This window comes from Diaporthe batatas (genome assembly GCF_019321695.1).
Source record: "Diaporthe batatas strain CRI 302-4 chromosome Unknown Contig00003, whole genome shotgun sequence".
NCBI classification, from domain to species: Eukaryota; Fungi; Ascomycota; class Sordariomycetes; order Diaporthales; family Diaporthaceae; genus Diaporthe; species Diaporthe batatas.
Genome location: NW_025408550.1, coordinates 6,996,809 through 7,012,876, shown reverse-complemented (window position 1 = coordinate 7,012,876; position 16,068 = coordinate 6,996,809). Strand labels below are relative to the sequence as shown.

Here is a 16,068-nt window from a genome sequence, read left to right as displayed (position 1 = left end):
GTAGAGACGGACTTGGTAGGCATTCTTGTGTCAGGGTAAACAATGCCTTCCTGCAAGTCGACTTGACGTTGGAGCATTATCCTCTCAGTTCTCACTCTCTTTGCCTTCGCGATTTCCAGTACCATCTCACATCTTCCCATTCGCTCAATCGCTCACGATCTCGAATTTTGTCCCACCACTTGCCCCATCCTGACCTTGGTTGGCACTTGCGATCGGCAAGGATGCGAGCCTGGACTTGCGCGCTTCTTGGAGCCTCCCTCTTGGGAGCTGTGTCCGCGTACTGGATGGAGAACATCACTCATCAGGGCTTGGCCTCCTTCAACCCCGACCCAAACTACCGTGTTTTTCGAAACGTCAAAGACTACGGTGCGATCGGCGATGGCGTGACCGATGATACTGCGGCCATCAATGCCGCCATCAGCGATGGCGACCGCTGCGAGTTCTATGGCCAATGTCACGGCGCGACGACCACTCCCGCCCTTGTTTACTTCCCTGCTGGGTTTGTGATGCCTCTTCACACTGTGTTCTTCCATGGCCATTTGTTGATTGACTTTGCAGGACTTACAAGGTGTCGTCTTCCATCATGCAAACCTACTACACTCAACTGGTCGGCGATCCCACTGCAATGCCCATCATAAAGGCATCTGCAGACATGGCCACTACCGGGGGGTCCAAAGTGGTCATTGAAACCGACATATGGACTGGCAATGGTGCTTCCTATCTACCTACCAATGTTTTCTTTCGCCAGATCCGGAACTTGGTCATTGATACTACCTCCGTTCCCAACAACACCTGGGGCATTCATTGGCCATCGTCTCAAGCGACCTCCATTCAGAACGTTGTTTTTCAAATGCCGCAGACACCCGACAGCGGCCATACAGGGATCTACATGGAGGAGGGCAGTGGCGGCCTTCTAGCCGATCTTGTCTTCTACGGGGGTCAATGGGGTGCTATATTTGGCAACCAACAGTACATGACACGCAATTTGACGTTTGTCAATTGCCAGACCGCCATCCAGCAGCTTTGGAACTGGTCCTGGGTATACAAGGACATCGTTGTCAAGGACTGTGGCGTCGGCATTAACGTGACCGGTGCTATGGTTGGCTCCGCTGCCATCGTGGATGGCCTTTTCTACAACGTATCCACCGCGATCCTCAGCGGGCGAAGCATCCGAAGCCCCGGAGAAGCACCTGGCGAGGGAACACTGGTCTTGGAGAATGTCATCTTCGAAAAGGTCAACTTTATCTTCCAAGGGACCGACAGCAGCTTGGTCGAGCCCCAAGGCAGTAATGGAGCATTGATCACCGGCATGATTCTTGTGGGTGTCCTTTCCCTGCTCTTCGACAATTTTCTAACCGAAGGGCCACCAGGGAAACGTTTATATTCCCTACGGGCCTGAGTTTGTGTTTTCGGGCCCAAACGACTGGTTCCCTGCTCCTGAGATCCTCAAGGAGCGCAACAGGTACTATACACGGTCTAAGCCGCTGTACGAAGACAAACCCACCGAAATGTTCGCCTCGGCTCGTAGCTTTGGTGCCAAAGGTGATGGTATTACAGACGATACGGCCGCTCTCACTTCTTTCTTCGAATACGTCTCCCAGGGATTCGAAAACGGCCGTGTTGGTTTTGTCGATGCAGGCTACTACAAGGTCACCGACACAATTTACATCCCGCCGGACATACGAATAGTGGGCGAGGGTCTGGCCTCGGTAATCATGGGGTCCGGTGCCAACTTTTCAAGCAAAGATGACCCACGTCCTGTTGTGAAGGTCGGAGCACCTGGAGAATCAGGATACATCGAATGGAGTGACATGATCGTCTCGACCCAGGGCGCAACCTCTGGCGCTATCCTAATCGAATACAATTTGTCGGGTTGTTCTGGCTGCCCAGAGCCAGCTGGCATGTGGGATGTTCATGTACGCGTGGGCGGCTTTGCTGGTTCGCAGCTTCAAAGCTCAGATTGCCCGAAGACACCAGACCAGGCGAGTTCCATCAACCCGAATTGCATTGCCGCGTATCTGGGCATGCATATCACGGCCCTGGCCAACGACTTATACATGGAAAACAACTGGATCTGGGTCGCTGAGTGAGTATCATCCTGCCTCTGCCCCTGAGGACTCACAGGCCGTGCAATGTGAACGCTGCTGACAGCCTGCAGCCATGACATTGAGGATGCTGCCAGCACTCAGATCTCGGTCTATGGCGGTCGTGGCCTCCTTATCGAGTCCAACGCTGGTCGCATCTGGACCGTGGCGTCAGGCGTCGAGCACTGGACCCTCTACCAGTACCAGCTCATCAACACCCAGAACATCTGGATGGGACAGATTCAGACAGAGACACCCTACTACCAACCCAACCCGCCCGCACCGTCCCCTTTTGATGACATCGATACAACCCTGAGCGACCCGGACTTCGCATCCGATTGTGCCGCTTTGAATGGGGGCTACATCAACGGTTCTAGCATTATTGCTCCATGCGAGATGGCCTGGGGCTTACGCATCATCAATAGCAAAAACGTCCTTGTCTATGGCGCTGGCCTCTACAGCTTCTTTAACAACTACAGCACCCTGTGTGGCTTCGGGCCGAGGAACTCGCAGGCAAAATGTCAGTCCAGGATGGTGTGGATTGAGGACGGTTCTGGTGGCTCAGAAAATGTTGTCATCTACGACATTTACACAATCGGCGCCATTAGCATGGTCACAAGCAACGGCAATGATGCCGTCTTGTCTTCTGATAATTGGAACAATTTCGGAGAGTCGATCACCCTGTTCAAGACATAATCGCATCGATTCTACAAGCACCTCGACTTGAACGATAGTTTGGAACCATCTCCGGTAACCTCGAGGTCGTCAGGTCTGGCGCCAGAGGACTCTCAGCTGATGCTTATATAACTCATAAAGCAATTGGCGCGCTATGAGGAGGATTTTGTTAGGAAAGTGTAGAATTGTTGGTCCGCTGAGACGAATTCGGCGGGGTTCTCTACATGAATGCTGGGCAAGATTCAACTTGAGAGAAATTCTTTTGGTTCTCACTGAATTTTCTCTTGAAATTTTGAAAGTTGGGTCAAAGATCATCGGTCACTGGGGTCAGGGACGTCCGTTACTAAAAAGGTAGTGAGTATAGAAGTGACTCCCTTATTGGGGACCATGGTCTACACCTGCTGATTCACCCACTGTTTACCTTGGCCTGAGACACAACAGTGAGATAGCAGTCAGTGAAAGACATGTGGTTTGGGCCATGAGAGATTCCTGTAGATAACACCCACGGATCCACAATGAGCATCCAAGACGACTGCTCGTCTGGGTGGGAAGGCACAGCATCGAGTCCGGCTGCTTCCAAAGCCTCTTCTAAACACGTTCAGAAACAGGCATTGTGTGATTTAAACCCTTAAGGAAAGCTCGTCCGTAGTGCAGGCGCGATTGGCGCTCCCGAAAGCCCTTTGTTTTCTCACTCTGTGTCTCTCTTCCTCTCCCCGAGGCGATGGTGCATTTGAGGTACAAGTTCTGACGGGGCTGGCTGGGCGTGTGGGCCGCTCTGGAGCGGGCAGGCCTCCGTAAATAAAGCAGCCGTCTTAGAACAAGGGTCTATGTCGAGATGCGGCTTTATTCTATTCTCAATTCCTACCCTTTGCACGGCATATACTAGAGAGAGCAGCAGGTCAACCTACAGGGTGCAACATCCGGTGGCACAGTGGACTCAGCAGACCGTGGAGGTCTAATTAGGCTCGCAATATAAGCTCATTGCTCTAGTTGATCATTTTGTGGGTCCTCGGTGGGTCGACGGGTCATGTTGAATCAGGGCTGTGCTGAGCGTCCAAAACCTGATGGGGGATGGTGGGGGGGGGGTTAATAAACGACTTGTAAAGAACACACGTAGAAATGCTGCAGATAATGCGGCACATGAGACCAGACAACACGATGCCTTCTTTTCGGCAGGCTTGCTAGCAAGGTTGGTGAGGCCCAAGTTTTCATGCTCGAGGACGAGGCACAGTGTGAGGAGGTGCTTGAGCTTCTTTTATGGGCTCGTGTAAGTGCAGTGCCAAAGAACACTCACTCATTGACTTGGCTTTCCGTGATGAAGCAAAAATCACTGGGCAAAGCAGTCAGGTCATCGGTAAAGTGTGGTGTATTCAAGTCATCAAGATATAAACGTGGTGTTCCAATGAAGTCATTAGATGTCCCTCAACCAGGTCTCGCAAGACGGCCCGCGGCGAGACCTCCCAGGAGGGGTCTCAGCCGCTGGCGTCCGCTGTCCCCCAGACCATTTCCCCACAAGTGAAACAGAAGAGCGGGTGGGTATCAACAATCAAGTCCGCCTCATGCCCTCTAGTAAAGGCGCGGAAATTTCAGTTTGTAAATCTCAAGTTGGTTTTGTTATAAGAAAGGAAGATAAAGACAAAATTGGTTCGCAAAAAGCCGTCACCGCTGTCATCTGAGGACAGCGGTGTAAAAGCCCAATACATCGTGGCTCATTTGAAACATCATCAAAGACAGCAAGTCCACCAAGCTGAGTTGTTATATGGGTGAATAAGTTGCGAGGCTGCTAGGGACCCGAGAGTTGTCGGGCCAGCAAGCAGCGAGATCATTCGCCATCTCATGAAGGTGTGCCCTGGGGTTTGATGATCCCGGAAGGACCCAGGGAGGGCACATCCTGGCCGATTTCTTTCGAGACGCAATCGATGCGCTCGTGGTACAGGCCAACAAATGAGTGGTGAGCCGAGGGCGTGTACATTTCGGAGCCTCGCTGGGAGGGTGAAGAGAAGTAGTCGAGTCCGTGAGAAGCTTTTTGGGAAGATGCCACCGCCTAATCGCCAAGCCGCCAAACTCTCAACTCCGGTGATGCAAAATGCTTTTTTCGTAGTGTCGGCGATGCCATGGGATATTTGGTTTGAATGCCGGAATCCGATGCAGCCAGGCGCTCAGCGTCTGCGCAACGTCGTGGTCGTTTACCACCAGTCGTTGATTCGATTCGCTCAGTGGGTGTTTCTGAACTGCTGCTGCTTGGTACCGACAAAGGGAATGGCGAGAGGTGATGTTCGCATCGAAGAGTTCGAGTTGACAGTGGGGGTTGAGAAATCAAGTTGAAAATGTGTCTCGTAGAGACATGTGCCAAAAGGAGCAGGGAAGCGCATCAAGCTGTTCGGGTGCTGTGCTTGTCCTTACATCAACGCAACGACAAGCATGCCCGCCACGCCAGCAATAGCCACATGAGAGGAACCGAGTGAAGCGGCACCGTTGCCAAGCCCGTTGACGCCTGGGGTCTCTGAGGATGTGGAGGACGTCGCCGTCGCCCTGCTGGACGAACGAGTGGCACTGGTTGGAGTCTCGGTGCTTGAACTGTCCGTAGCGGTCATGGTCACGGTGTTGCTGGCCAGGGTGACGGTCTTTGTCATTGTCGAAGTTTGGGTGAGGGTTGTCGTGCCCGAAGTGGTGTCCTGGGCCAAGGCGATGAGCGGCAGGAGAGCTGCCGACAAGATGCTGGTCAACTGCATGGTGACGGGTTTGAGTCGCACTGATTCGCGAATGAATCCACGGTGAAGAGAGGGTGGCGTCGTCGCGTTGGGCGGGCAAGAGCCGGGTGAAGATGGCCTTTAGCGTTCGTCCTGCGCTGCTGGGCGGTGTGGGCCAGGAAAGGAGGGTGGTTGTTGATTTGGCGTGCTTTTGATGAAGATATGCGTGCCTCGTTGTCTCGGGGCTGAAGCTGTGCGGTCTCGGCTTGCGATGGACGATTCGGTTTTCCGGAAAACGAATGGATCGAGTTCTGGATTGGGAAGAGGGGCGCAACAAGGTTGGCGAAGTGGTTTTATGCAACAGAGAAGGCAAGTGAGTGTGTTGTCGAGTGCCGAGGTGGGCTGTCTGGGTGTGGGCGAGCCTGGTTCTATCTCAAACACTGGTATCGCAAACACGGGGTAAGCAGACTTTGCCAACGAAGTCCGTGGGTGAGGGAATATAGCAGCGGTGGGTTTTCTGGGGAGAAGGAGAGAGAGAGTCAAGAGACGAGGGAAAAGACCAGGGGAGTCTGGGTGACACACGGACGAAATTAAAAAGAGTGAGGCAAGCCCAGGACGTTGGGACGAAAAACAAGGTACCCCCGTACCTGGTCTTCCCGTTGTCTGGGAGGAAGCTCTAGCGCTGGGCACACCAATTGGCAGGCAGGAGGAGGAGGAGGCACAACGGCAACCGCCAAGACGCGTGGGCCTCTGGGTCAATGGCCACCTGGGGCTGCTGGGCTGTCCTCGGGCTGTCCCAAAGGGCTCGCGGCACACAAGGTCCTAGGTACCGGGCGGATCGTCTTTGTGGCGCCAAGGGCGAAGGTATTGTGGACGTGCATGATCCCACGCGCGCCAGCACGACGGGAAATTACAGGTACATTTTCCCAGGTTCCGCGGTCGAAGGTGCCGCGCAGATAGTTTCGCCATCTTGTGCCTTGTGCCCTGTCCTTCCTGTGCCGGCCATGCCCAGGCAGCCCGTGATGTGCCTCTGGCCTGTGGTGTATGAATGATTCTGTTGTAGGTTGCTGCGACTGCAACTACAACTGTTGTATGTGTGTGTGTGTTTGTGTTTGCGTTTGCGTCTGCGCCTGCGTCTTTGCCATCCACGCTAGACGGCCAGGAATCTATCTACCTAGGTACCTAGGTACACGGCGGGTAGGTACTTAGGTACCCAGGGTTCTAAACGCCCGGTGGGCGGCAACCCAACTCCATTGTCAGCTGCCTCGGGTGTCATTGTCATTTGCCCGTGGCTAATTTTGACAATTTTGATAATTTTGATCACCGTCAGCCGTTTCTACTTTTGCTTCTTTGTGGTCGCAGAGCTGGCCAACAATGGTCGGCGAGCCCCGCAGGCCTGGGCTGGCTGGCTGAGAGGGAGGGCGAGGGCAGAGGGCTGGAGAGTGGAATTGCACTTTTCTGCACGAGGTCCGCCGAATTGCATCTCTGTTCCTGCATCTGTAATTTCCTGTTCCTGGCTATGCCCAAACTGGAGCAGCCTTGTCCCGGTCGGGCCTAGCCCTCGCTCCTCCGCACGGACTTGTGGAGGTGAGCAGTGACGCGATGGCAGGCTGTCAGCCGAAACGGGAGAGGGCGAGGAGGGAAAGAGGAAAGGAAGGAGGAGTCAGTGGGGCAGTTTTTGATTTTCTCGGTCGCCCAGCTCCCCGACAAAGTGGCTCCCGGACAGCCAGACCACGCGGGCTGGAGGGATGGCCCAACTATTGAACCTGGCAGGCTGGCAGGCCTCGGGTGCGCTCCAGCTTCCAGCCCTGGGTCCTGTGGAGAGACACGGCAGACCACAAGACGCACGCCTCGGGAACAGCCCGTGGCCACACGTGCTGACCGCCAGATGGGCACTCGTCGCCAGAGGACTGTACTGCATACCTAGGTACCTAGGTAGTAAGAATGATGATGGCTGAATAAATGCACGCAGTATATATGTACTATTACTGTGTATGGCGTTTGGGGCTGAGCAGCAGGCAAACCCTGAGACTCGCCTGGTCGGCTCAGCCCGATCGCCCTCGATCACTCACCTGGGCATGGATTTGTCTGGGGAAACCACCCCAGCAAAGCAACCAGGTCATGGTTCTTTCAACCGTTGTCAAGTGCTGATCACACCCCCCCCCCTGGCCGGCCACGTCCCATATTATAAACGAGTCAAGCCTTTCCCCAACCAACCCTCTCCTGCTGTATGTGCTCTGCCCGTGCATGGCCAGAACGAACTGAGTACTACAGTAAATGACAATAAATGTATCCTCTCGGCACTTCCTCTGGGCTGCAGGACCCGTGGCCTGCAGCAAAACATGCACACATCGTGCGATGCTGTGCGATGCTGTGCGATGCTGTGCAACTGCCCAAGTACACAGTAGGAGTCAAGGACATAGGAGGCAAGCCCACCCGCCCACCCGCCGTCCAGGGGCTGTCCAACCCCGTTGGCCAGTTTCACGACGCCGGACACAGACACCATCGCCGCCCAGAGCTACCTTCTAGGTACCCCGTACTTGCTTACTTAAGTGCTTCGGGACTGCGTCGGTTGATGATAATTCATCAGCCCAGCCTCGGGTGCCAGAGATGAGATCCTGGCCACCGCTGACATACATCAAACAGGTCAATCTCATCTCAATTAACATGTTGCCCTCTGCCCTCTGCATCCCTCCTCCCACGCTGGACCCTCGCACCACGCAGACAGCAGACCTGCCAGGCAAATTTTCCCGCCGCGCCTCGCACTGACGCCTTGCGTTTATCCCCTTCCCCTGGTGGCACCAACGCCAAGCGCGTGAGACCAAAGTTTTGTTTCTCAACACCACTCACGCATTACATGCCCAAGTGCTTGTTTCCCACGGGTGGTTCGTGCAGGGTCCATTTATCTGCGACTGTCGGTTTGCTTGTTCGCCAACGGCCGCGACTTGTTTCCGCTCTGTTCTTTAGTATCTAGCAAGCCCAACCGTTGCCCTCCACGTCTTGTTACCTAGTGCCTGAGCCGCCTTGACAATACTAATCAATCGTGCTGCATGCATTCTGCGGCAAGGAAACACGCAGAGGAACTCGCCGCACCTCTACACAGTACGACAGGAACCCGGACGGCGATGGCCGCACCCCGCCCGTCCCCCCGCCCTGACTCCCTGCTCGTGAGAGCAACATCTCCCGAGTTGTGCTTGTTGGGTCCCTGAGGCCTTGGCAGCTTGGAGGTCGGCCGCTCGGACAGTACGGAGCATGGTCCACTTGTTCCGCAGCGCTCCATCCAACGAGCAGTCCACCCAAGCAATTGAACGTGCGGCTTGTCCATTCCTGGAATGAATCGACACATATGCCTTACTTAGTAGTAGCAGTCCACAAAGAGAGCACACAGCAAGCAATATTGATAAGTCATGCCGTCGAGGTTCACCGTTAATGCCGAACCCGCTCAAATAACCAGATGCTGGTAGTGGTGTGTCTTCGTTGTACTGGAGACGCACCATCCAGAAGCAATCCCCTTGCCGCGGCGAACAATATGAATGCCTGGGCACGATGTTTCTTGAGCCACTCATCTTCAGCTTCCCAATTACCTAGGTAGGGAGGCAGGTCGTACCGCTCATAGGAGTGCATATCACTTCTGCAAGCCTGGACGTTATTCGTTCCGTCATGCAGGGTATGTTCGAGGACGAAGCGACGCTCTGTGTACCGCTAAATTGGATATCCTGCAGTATTTGTTGTTCATACTAGAATGTGAGACAGAAGACATGGCCTGGCAAAGCTGATTGCGTCTGCCTTCATATGAGCAAGGTATAACATCCCGTCTTTTGGTGACCAGAAGGCCGCCAAACCGTGTCTTGGTGGGCATAAGGGATGGTTCCTCTAAAACTGACTTACAACCTTGGATTCGAAGTAAATGGTAGCCTTTTAGTATAGACCATCTTTTGGTCATTTAATAATTTCTCTATGGTCAGATAAGACTCGTAAAACGGACGGTCATTAAGAGGGAAAATGGTTGTAGAGAAGTCTTTATACCTTCCCCTATATGAAAGGAGGACTTCTTCCCCTTCCTTCCTTCCTTCCTCCTTAAAGTCAGAATTAACTACGTCTAGAGATTCAGATCCAGCTTTAGAAAGAGACCTCAAGCTTAGTATTCAGATAAATAGAACCACGAGAAGCCAAGTACATAAAAAGCCCTAGTAGGAAGGGAAGAAAGGAATTCTCCCTTAACTAGCCGGCATCCTACAGTAGGAGACTAACCCCTAAGGATTTAGGAGAGGGTCTCTTAGAAGGAAGGAGCCTCCTAAGCAAGTCCATATCCACTCCTACAATATCTTCTTCTTTTTTTAAGTAATTTCGCCTCTGTTCCGTATATGTCCGAGGACATACATAGCGCCTTCATACGGTGTTTCTTTTTTTTCTTTTTTTTAAGCAACTATTTTCAGCCTTCATATTCTAGTTAGAGTCTTAGAGATTTTATTTAGGTGTAGTAATATATACTATCTTAATTGTCTAATCTAGAGAGAAAATAGTAGTACATTTAAGACCTTAAAGTCAGCCGTTACGCAGCAAAATAGAATAAAGTATATTCATAGGGACCTCCTCTACGGCGCACCCAGGCACGCACGGTATGGCGAAAAGGATTCATATGTTGGAGAGCAGATTTTGGTGACAATGCCTTCCTCAAGACGACCGGAAAAGTACACGCCATGGCTCATTTTGAAGCTAACTAGGTACCTTGGTAGCAACGACTTGAATTCTTCTTTTCTTCCAATCACTGCTGATTTAGTGGCATATAGCTATCTTGGTTCGAAGGGAACATGTTTGCTGTCCCTATGGTCTGCCTTGCGAGCTTATATAATATTAAACGGCGTTCTAGTCAACACTATCATCAAGACGGTACCCCTTAGCCTTATCTATGCATCATAAGGCTAAGGTTATACACACCTATCGTATCATGACTATTACTATTAACATTATGTCCTTTTAAGTACTAGGTCTTGAGCGCTTTCCACTATATATATGTCCTCTGACGTATACGGAATAGAAGCGAAACTACCTATGATATTAAAGGAACGCAAGCACCCAGGGGCAGGGGCAAAGTCACTGTGAAAATGCGCGCAAGCTATGTCTTATTCCGCATGTACATGCTCGCTGAATAGTTATAGCACCTTGTTGGCTGTCAATGTTGTTTGAGGATTTTGGTTTACGTCCTAAATATGGATATGCGTCTTCCTGACAGCCTTTCCGTCCCGGTACGCGTCCAAGACCTCGTTCACATTCTCGGCGGTCAGGCCCTGCTTGACAACAAAGGCGGTCGGCTTGATCTTTCCCTCCTGGAGGAACCCGGGGAGGCGCTCCCAAAATCCCCCAGCCAGCTCGGGATTGGCCTGCGAGCTGCCAAACGTGTCCCGCACCTCGAAGCCGGCTGTTTTGCCCACGACCTTGCTCTCATCAACGGGCCCTAGAGGCAGCAACCTCGCAAGTGCCCCTCTCTTGGTGCTGGAAAGGGCGTTGAGCGCGACGACCTGGTCCTCGGGAGGGCTGACTGCATCATAGGCATAGACGAGATCGTCTCCAACAACTTTACCGATTCTGGCCAGTACTGCATCGTGGCCTCCGTGGCGGTCGAGCACGTGCGTCGCACCAAGGCCCTTGAGCTCAGCCTCGTTGCCGCCCACGACGACGATCCTGCCGATCCCCGCGAGCTTCGCCAGCTGGACCCCAAACCGCCCACAGTTGGAGCCGCCGCCCACCACCAGGAGCGTCGTGCCCTTGTAATCGAACCCCTTGGCCTCAGCCGTCCACGGCGCTGGGATCTTCAGGACGCCGAATAGGGCGACCAGTGGCGCGATGATGTTGGTGGGCAGCGTGGCCGCCTCATCATCAGACGTCCCCTCCGGCACCTTGGAAAAGGCGCCAACGTCGGCGACTGCAAACTCCTGCAGGCCGTTCTGCGTGGACCCTGGCGCGAAGCCCGGCTGTGTGACGACCCTATCGCCGACCGCGACGCCGCTCGCGCCCTCGCCGAGCTTCGTCACCGTACCGACGACATCGTTGGTCAGAATGGCAGGCAGGCTTTCGGATATAAAGAGACCGTGGTCTCGGGCCTTTTGGTCGTGAGGGTTGATGCCTGCTACTTTGACCTTGAGCTGGATCTGTTTGAGACCGGGCTCTGGGATGGGCTTGTCGTGGACCAGTTCGACAGGCTTGCTGATCTCTGTTACAATGAGAGCTTTTTGCACATGAGACATTGTATATGGCTTTATTTTTCTCTGTACCCTTCTTCTGCTTGGAGTGTGTTTGTGTGGATGCTTGAATTGTTGATGAGATGAGCTGATAAATGCCGGATTTGCGCCTATGGAGTTTATTTGAGAAGCTTTATAGGCTTTGTGCTACTGATGATGTGATTGATGGCGTCTCAATATTATTAATCGGCAATTTCACATAGTAGTTTGGGTTCACTAAGTGAGCGTGGATGAAGGCATGCTGGCTGACGACGACTGCTGAATAATGGCGACATTTCTTCAGCGTTGCCCGAGGCAAAGACATACCCAGATACAGGTGTACACTCGTTGATGACAGGGTGTGAGCATCAATCACTAATAACAAACACCACATGTAATTGTCCTCAAGTCCGGTCGCTGACAAAGCAGCATCGGGGTAAAGTCCGCTACCATCTACAATGACCACAGGAAGTCATGCAGGGACAGGCCTTGGGAATAGACAGACCCCTGCAAAACATTTACAACACTGGACACAGATATGAGCAGGGCGGGTTGTTCCGGCAGTCATCGCTTCTATACTTAGGGTTCAGGCTGTTTATGAGGACAAAAGCATGTTCTTGTATTGACTTTCACTTACGCATTTCGACCGAAAGATACCAACAATGAATGCCCTACCCAGACCCCAATGCAGTTCTATTAAGCTTGGCGGTAAACAGACTGGAAATCAAGGTCTCTCATTTCACTCATTGCATGCCCCATTTGGCCCTTTTCATAACCCTCCAGGCAAAACCTGGCCCTGCCTTGAGAGCCAAAAGTTGTACATCAAGAGAAATTGCTGCAGTCGCTTCGCCACGGAGAATGAAAGACGAAGAAGAAGGATGGCCAGACACTCGTACGACTCGAGCAAGATTGACCACGATGTGCCACACAAAGGTCTACTTCAATGTCTTCCGTTGCTGAGCCGCTCGAGGGGCTGGTGTGTAATGAACCGAATGCCATGCTGTTACTCAGTAATACAGGCTGAACGACAGGTCGAATGACCCAGTCCGCAAACAGCAGCCGAAGTATTGATTATCTGTAGCGGTGAGGCCACCCGTAAGCCACCAGGTAAACAAAGAAAAGCTGTGATAGTCGTTTTGCGTCGTAAATGGTATGAAGGGTATATGGAACGGAGAACGTGTTTGGTATGCAACACAAATTCCACGGTTGGACATCGCACGCCGGTCTCACCGGTCAATGCGAGGCTGTGGCTGCCACCCATTGATGTAAGCCATCAGGCCCATGCCTAACAGCACGACACCCATCATCGAGGCATATGGGATAGAGTCCAAGAGGGCCTGGTCCGAGACGGCGCGTTTCGACGGCGACCTTGGCGTAGGTGTGATGGTGTTCGCCCTGGACAGCGTGGGCTTGTCGTCCAGAGCGTCTTCGTCAGTGCTAGGCAGAGACGTGGCTTCCCCGTCGCCACGGTTTGCGACGGATCGGCCCCTGCTCGGCTCTCTGGCTGTGACGGTCGCGCTTCGATCCCTGCCGTTTGACCTCGATCGCGTCCGGGCCCGAGCTGCGGCCTTCAAAGCTGCAGCCTCCTCGTCCCGCTGGCGGATCTGTTGGACCATCTCAGCCAGTGTCTTGCGGTCCGCATCCCGTTCCGAGGTGGCCTGCTCTGCCTGCTTCTTGTAGTTGTCGACCTGCTCTCGCAGCCCTTTCATCTCTGACAGCATGTTGTCTATCTGTGACTGCAGTGAGTCTGTCCTGTCCTCACCGGCCTCACGTTGTGTTGTCTTCTGTATTTCTTCGGTCTGCGCATTGCCCTCACCCGACCGCTCTGAAGGGGGCTCGAACGCCTCCGCCAATGTTGGGTCCTCTATTTGTGGCTTTGATAACCCGTTCATGCGCGAGTGAGCATCATCTTCCAGCCGCTTTGCGAGTTCTTCTGCTGCCTCGCGCGCCTGCCGCTCCCTCTGCAGCATGTCCTCGAGATCTCTCATTTTCGAGGTCTGCGTATCAATCTCTCGTTTCGCACTATTAAGCGCTTCTGTCAATTGTATTATCTGGCTCAGGTTGTCTTGGCGAATCGGCGATGCACTCGATGGACCTGATTTCGGTCGCTCAGTTGTCGCGCGTTTCAACGATGGGACATCGCCTTGGGATCTTGCGACGTCCGGTTTCTCGGGCAGAGGCTGTTGCGGCGGTGGGGCCGGAGGGTCAGAAAACCGCGTCTTCCCATCGGAGCGGAAAGAATGTGCATTGCCGTTAACGACTGGTGGCTTGGGAGGCTCCGGCACTTCGGGTTTCTCCTGGTTTTTGACGTCCTCGTTGGACAAAAGCGCGTCCAAGAACTTGCTGGTACGAGACAGGTCCTGGGCCTGCTGCCGTGCGTTTCGCATCTCGTTCTAGAGATTGTTAGCCATTGCAGCGACGCCAAACGCCATGACGATGGGGCTTACCCTCAACTTCTTTACAATAAGCTCTGTCGAAAAGCTGTTGTTCATGAATGTACGGTTGTTGAAAGCCACCCCGGCAGACTGGGGATTCATCATATGCGAGCCTGCAGGCACCCGTCCATTCGGTCCCGCTGAAGCTTGACTGGCGGCCCTGTTCCGGAACGGCAGCCCAGGCTGTGGCATCATCATGCCCCCGTTTGCAGGATCCAGATCCCCGAAGTTCATGTCCAGGAGGTTGTTTGACGGGTTGAGAAAGCCGGCATGTTCCACCTTGGCCGCTACTTTATGATGCACCACAGACTTTTGGTCCTCGCTCACAATATCGATTCCGAGCTCTAGATGGTCGGATGACTGCAGCTCATGAGGCTCTGATTCGCGGTTCTCGGGAGACAGCCGTGTTCCGTTCACAAAGGTCCCGTTTGACGATTTGACATCGCGGATCCAGATCTTTCCCTGCCTGTCCGCCCATATCTCAGCATGCTGCCTCGAGAGCACCTTGCTATCGAAGAAGCCATTCTGAGGAGTTGGAACCGTCTTGTTATTTGTTTGCCGGCCAACGCGTAGGGTTTCGGGGTAGAAAGGGACTTGGATCGTTTTTCGCTCGAATGTGCCGTTGAGGGACAGTAGGTAAAGAACAGGCTGCCCGCCGGGCATCGTGTCGTTAAGCGGCCTCTGAGGAGCCATCTGCCCGGGGGACTGTAGCAAGGGGGACGGAGACATTGGAGCGGCCCCGTTAAGACCATTGGCCATCTGTGGGCGGGCCTGGGGCATCCTGCCGAGTTCTGTCCCTTCTAGTCTGGGTCCGTTCCACTGTCCTTTGCCCTGGGGTCTCTTGCGTGGTGCCGTGTTAGGCCAGCCACCCAGATCACCGGCTGCCGAGTGTGCGACGCCGTTGGGCTGACCATTTGTGCTGACGGCGGTGGATGTGGAAGAGCTGGACGCGGTGGACGAGACGGAAGAGGACGAGTTGCTGCGGGGGATTGACTTCCGAGGCATCAAGACGCCTCTCACGTCTTCAGAATTCATCGAGTTCAGGGACTGGCCACCGCCACCGTTAATACCCCATGCCGGCCGGTTGATGTTGGAGAAACTGGGAGGGCTGGCAACGGCAGTCATGAGGAAAGGCTGGTGCAGGTGCTCGGTATGGGGATGGGATGGACGGCTGATACAGGTGTCGCGATATGCGTGCTCCCTGGCGCGGCGAGTGTTTGGACTGGCCCCAATCTGACACCACCATGTACGGGTCGCGGCCGCTGGGGGATGGGGCAAGAGGCTCAGCGACAAGCTGATCAGGGCCTGCTGGTGTCAGGGCTGGATGTCATTCGCGTGGTAGAGGCTCGCTGGTGGTGATGGACGGGAGCGTCGAGGGGATGAAATGGGCTCGGCAGATTGCTAATGTCGTCAAAGTGGAGATGTCAGGCCCGAGGTCGTGGGCACGAGATGGCGCAGGGCGCAAGGCAAGCTAGGCCCAAGGCGGAGCAGGGCGGCTTGCAGAAACGTCGTCGACGACGAGGGTGACAACGGAGACAATGCCCGGACAAGTCAGCAGAGGGCGGCCAGACGTACTCGGCGATTGGGAGGGGGCGCAAATGGCGGGTGTTGATGGAGACAAGGACGATGATTTTCAGAGGTCAGGATCAGGATTCAGCCTCTACGCAGCCCGTGCAGTGGACTTGAGCGAACAAAGTCCACAGCCTCTAGACCAGTCCTCCTGTTTGGTGGACTCGCTGCTCGCTTGGCGCTTAGCGCCGCCCTGCTGTAGGCTACGACCAACCCTGCTAACTACCTAGGGCGGGCAGGGACGGCAGGGGTGTGTCCTCTAACCCGGGCCCGCCCAAGAACAACAGCCTTTCGCATTCGACCAGCAAGACAGTTTTCTGGGCTCTGATGCGGTGAACATTCAAGACTTTCAGAGCATGACCATTTCCATGGCCCCAGTCCTCAAGTCCCCACTGCA

At 54.0% G+C, this 16,068-nt stretch overlaps 4 protein-coding genes across 4 annotated transcripts; 1 reads left to right on the top strand and 3 right to left on the bottom strand.

The window, feature by feature from the left end:
- Positions 1–221: 221 nt before the first annotated feature.
- Positions 222–2,780, top strand: KVR01_002139 (uncharacterized protein; the record flags this gene model as incomplete). The annotated part of the gene is made up of 4 exons (XM_044786279.1): positions 222–499; positions 559–1,318; positions 1,371–2,086; positions 2,159–2,780. The coding sequence occupies 4 exons, from the start codon at positions 222–224 to the stop codon at positions 2,778–2,780; spliced, it is 2,376 nt and encodes a 791-aa protein (XP_044647154.1).
- A 1,328-nt stretch (positions 2,781–4,108) lies between these two features.
- Positions 4,109–6,148, bottom strand: KVR01_002581 (uncharacterized protein). The gene has a single exon (XM_044791469.1). The coding sequence runs from the start codon at positions 5,489–5,491 to the stop codon at positions 5,159–5,161; it is 333 nt and encodes a 110-aa protein (XP_044647596.1). The 5' UTR covers positions 5,492–6,148; the 3' UTR covers positions 4,109–5,158.
- A 4,505-nt stretch (positions 6,149–10,653) lies between these two features.
- KVR01_002829 (uncharacterized protein) lies at positions 10,654–11,694 on the bottom strand (the record flags this gene model as incomplete). The annotated part of the gene is made up of 2 exons (XM_044789016.1): positions 10,654–11,586; positions 11,647–11,694. The coding sequence occupies 2 exons, from the start codon at positions 11,692–11,694 to the stop codon at positions 10,654–10,656; spliced, it is 981 nt and encodes a 326-aa protein (XP_044647844.1).
- Positions 11,695–12,261: 567 nt separating this feature from the next.
- On the bottom strand, positions 12,262–15,759 carry KVR01_002253 (uncharacterized protein). Its single transcript, XM_044786718.1, has 2 exons — positions 14,115–15,759; positions 12,262–14,060 (listed from the first exon to the last, which is right to left on the bottom strand). Exons 1-2 carry the CDS (start codon positions 15,225–15,227, stop codon positions 12,894–12,896), a joined length of 2,280 nt encoding a protein of 759 aa, XP_044647268.1. The 5' UTR covers positions 15,228–15,759; the 3' UTR covers positions 12,262–12,893.
- Positions 15,760–16,068: the final 309 nt, after the last annotated feature.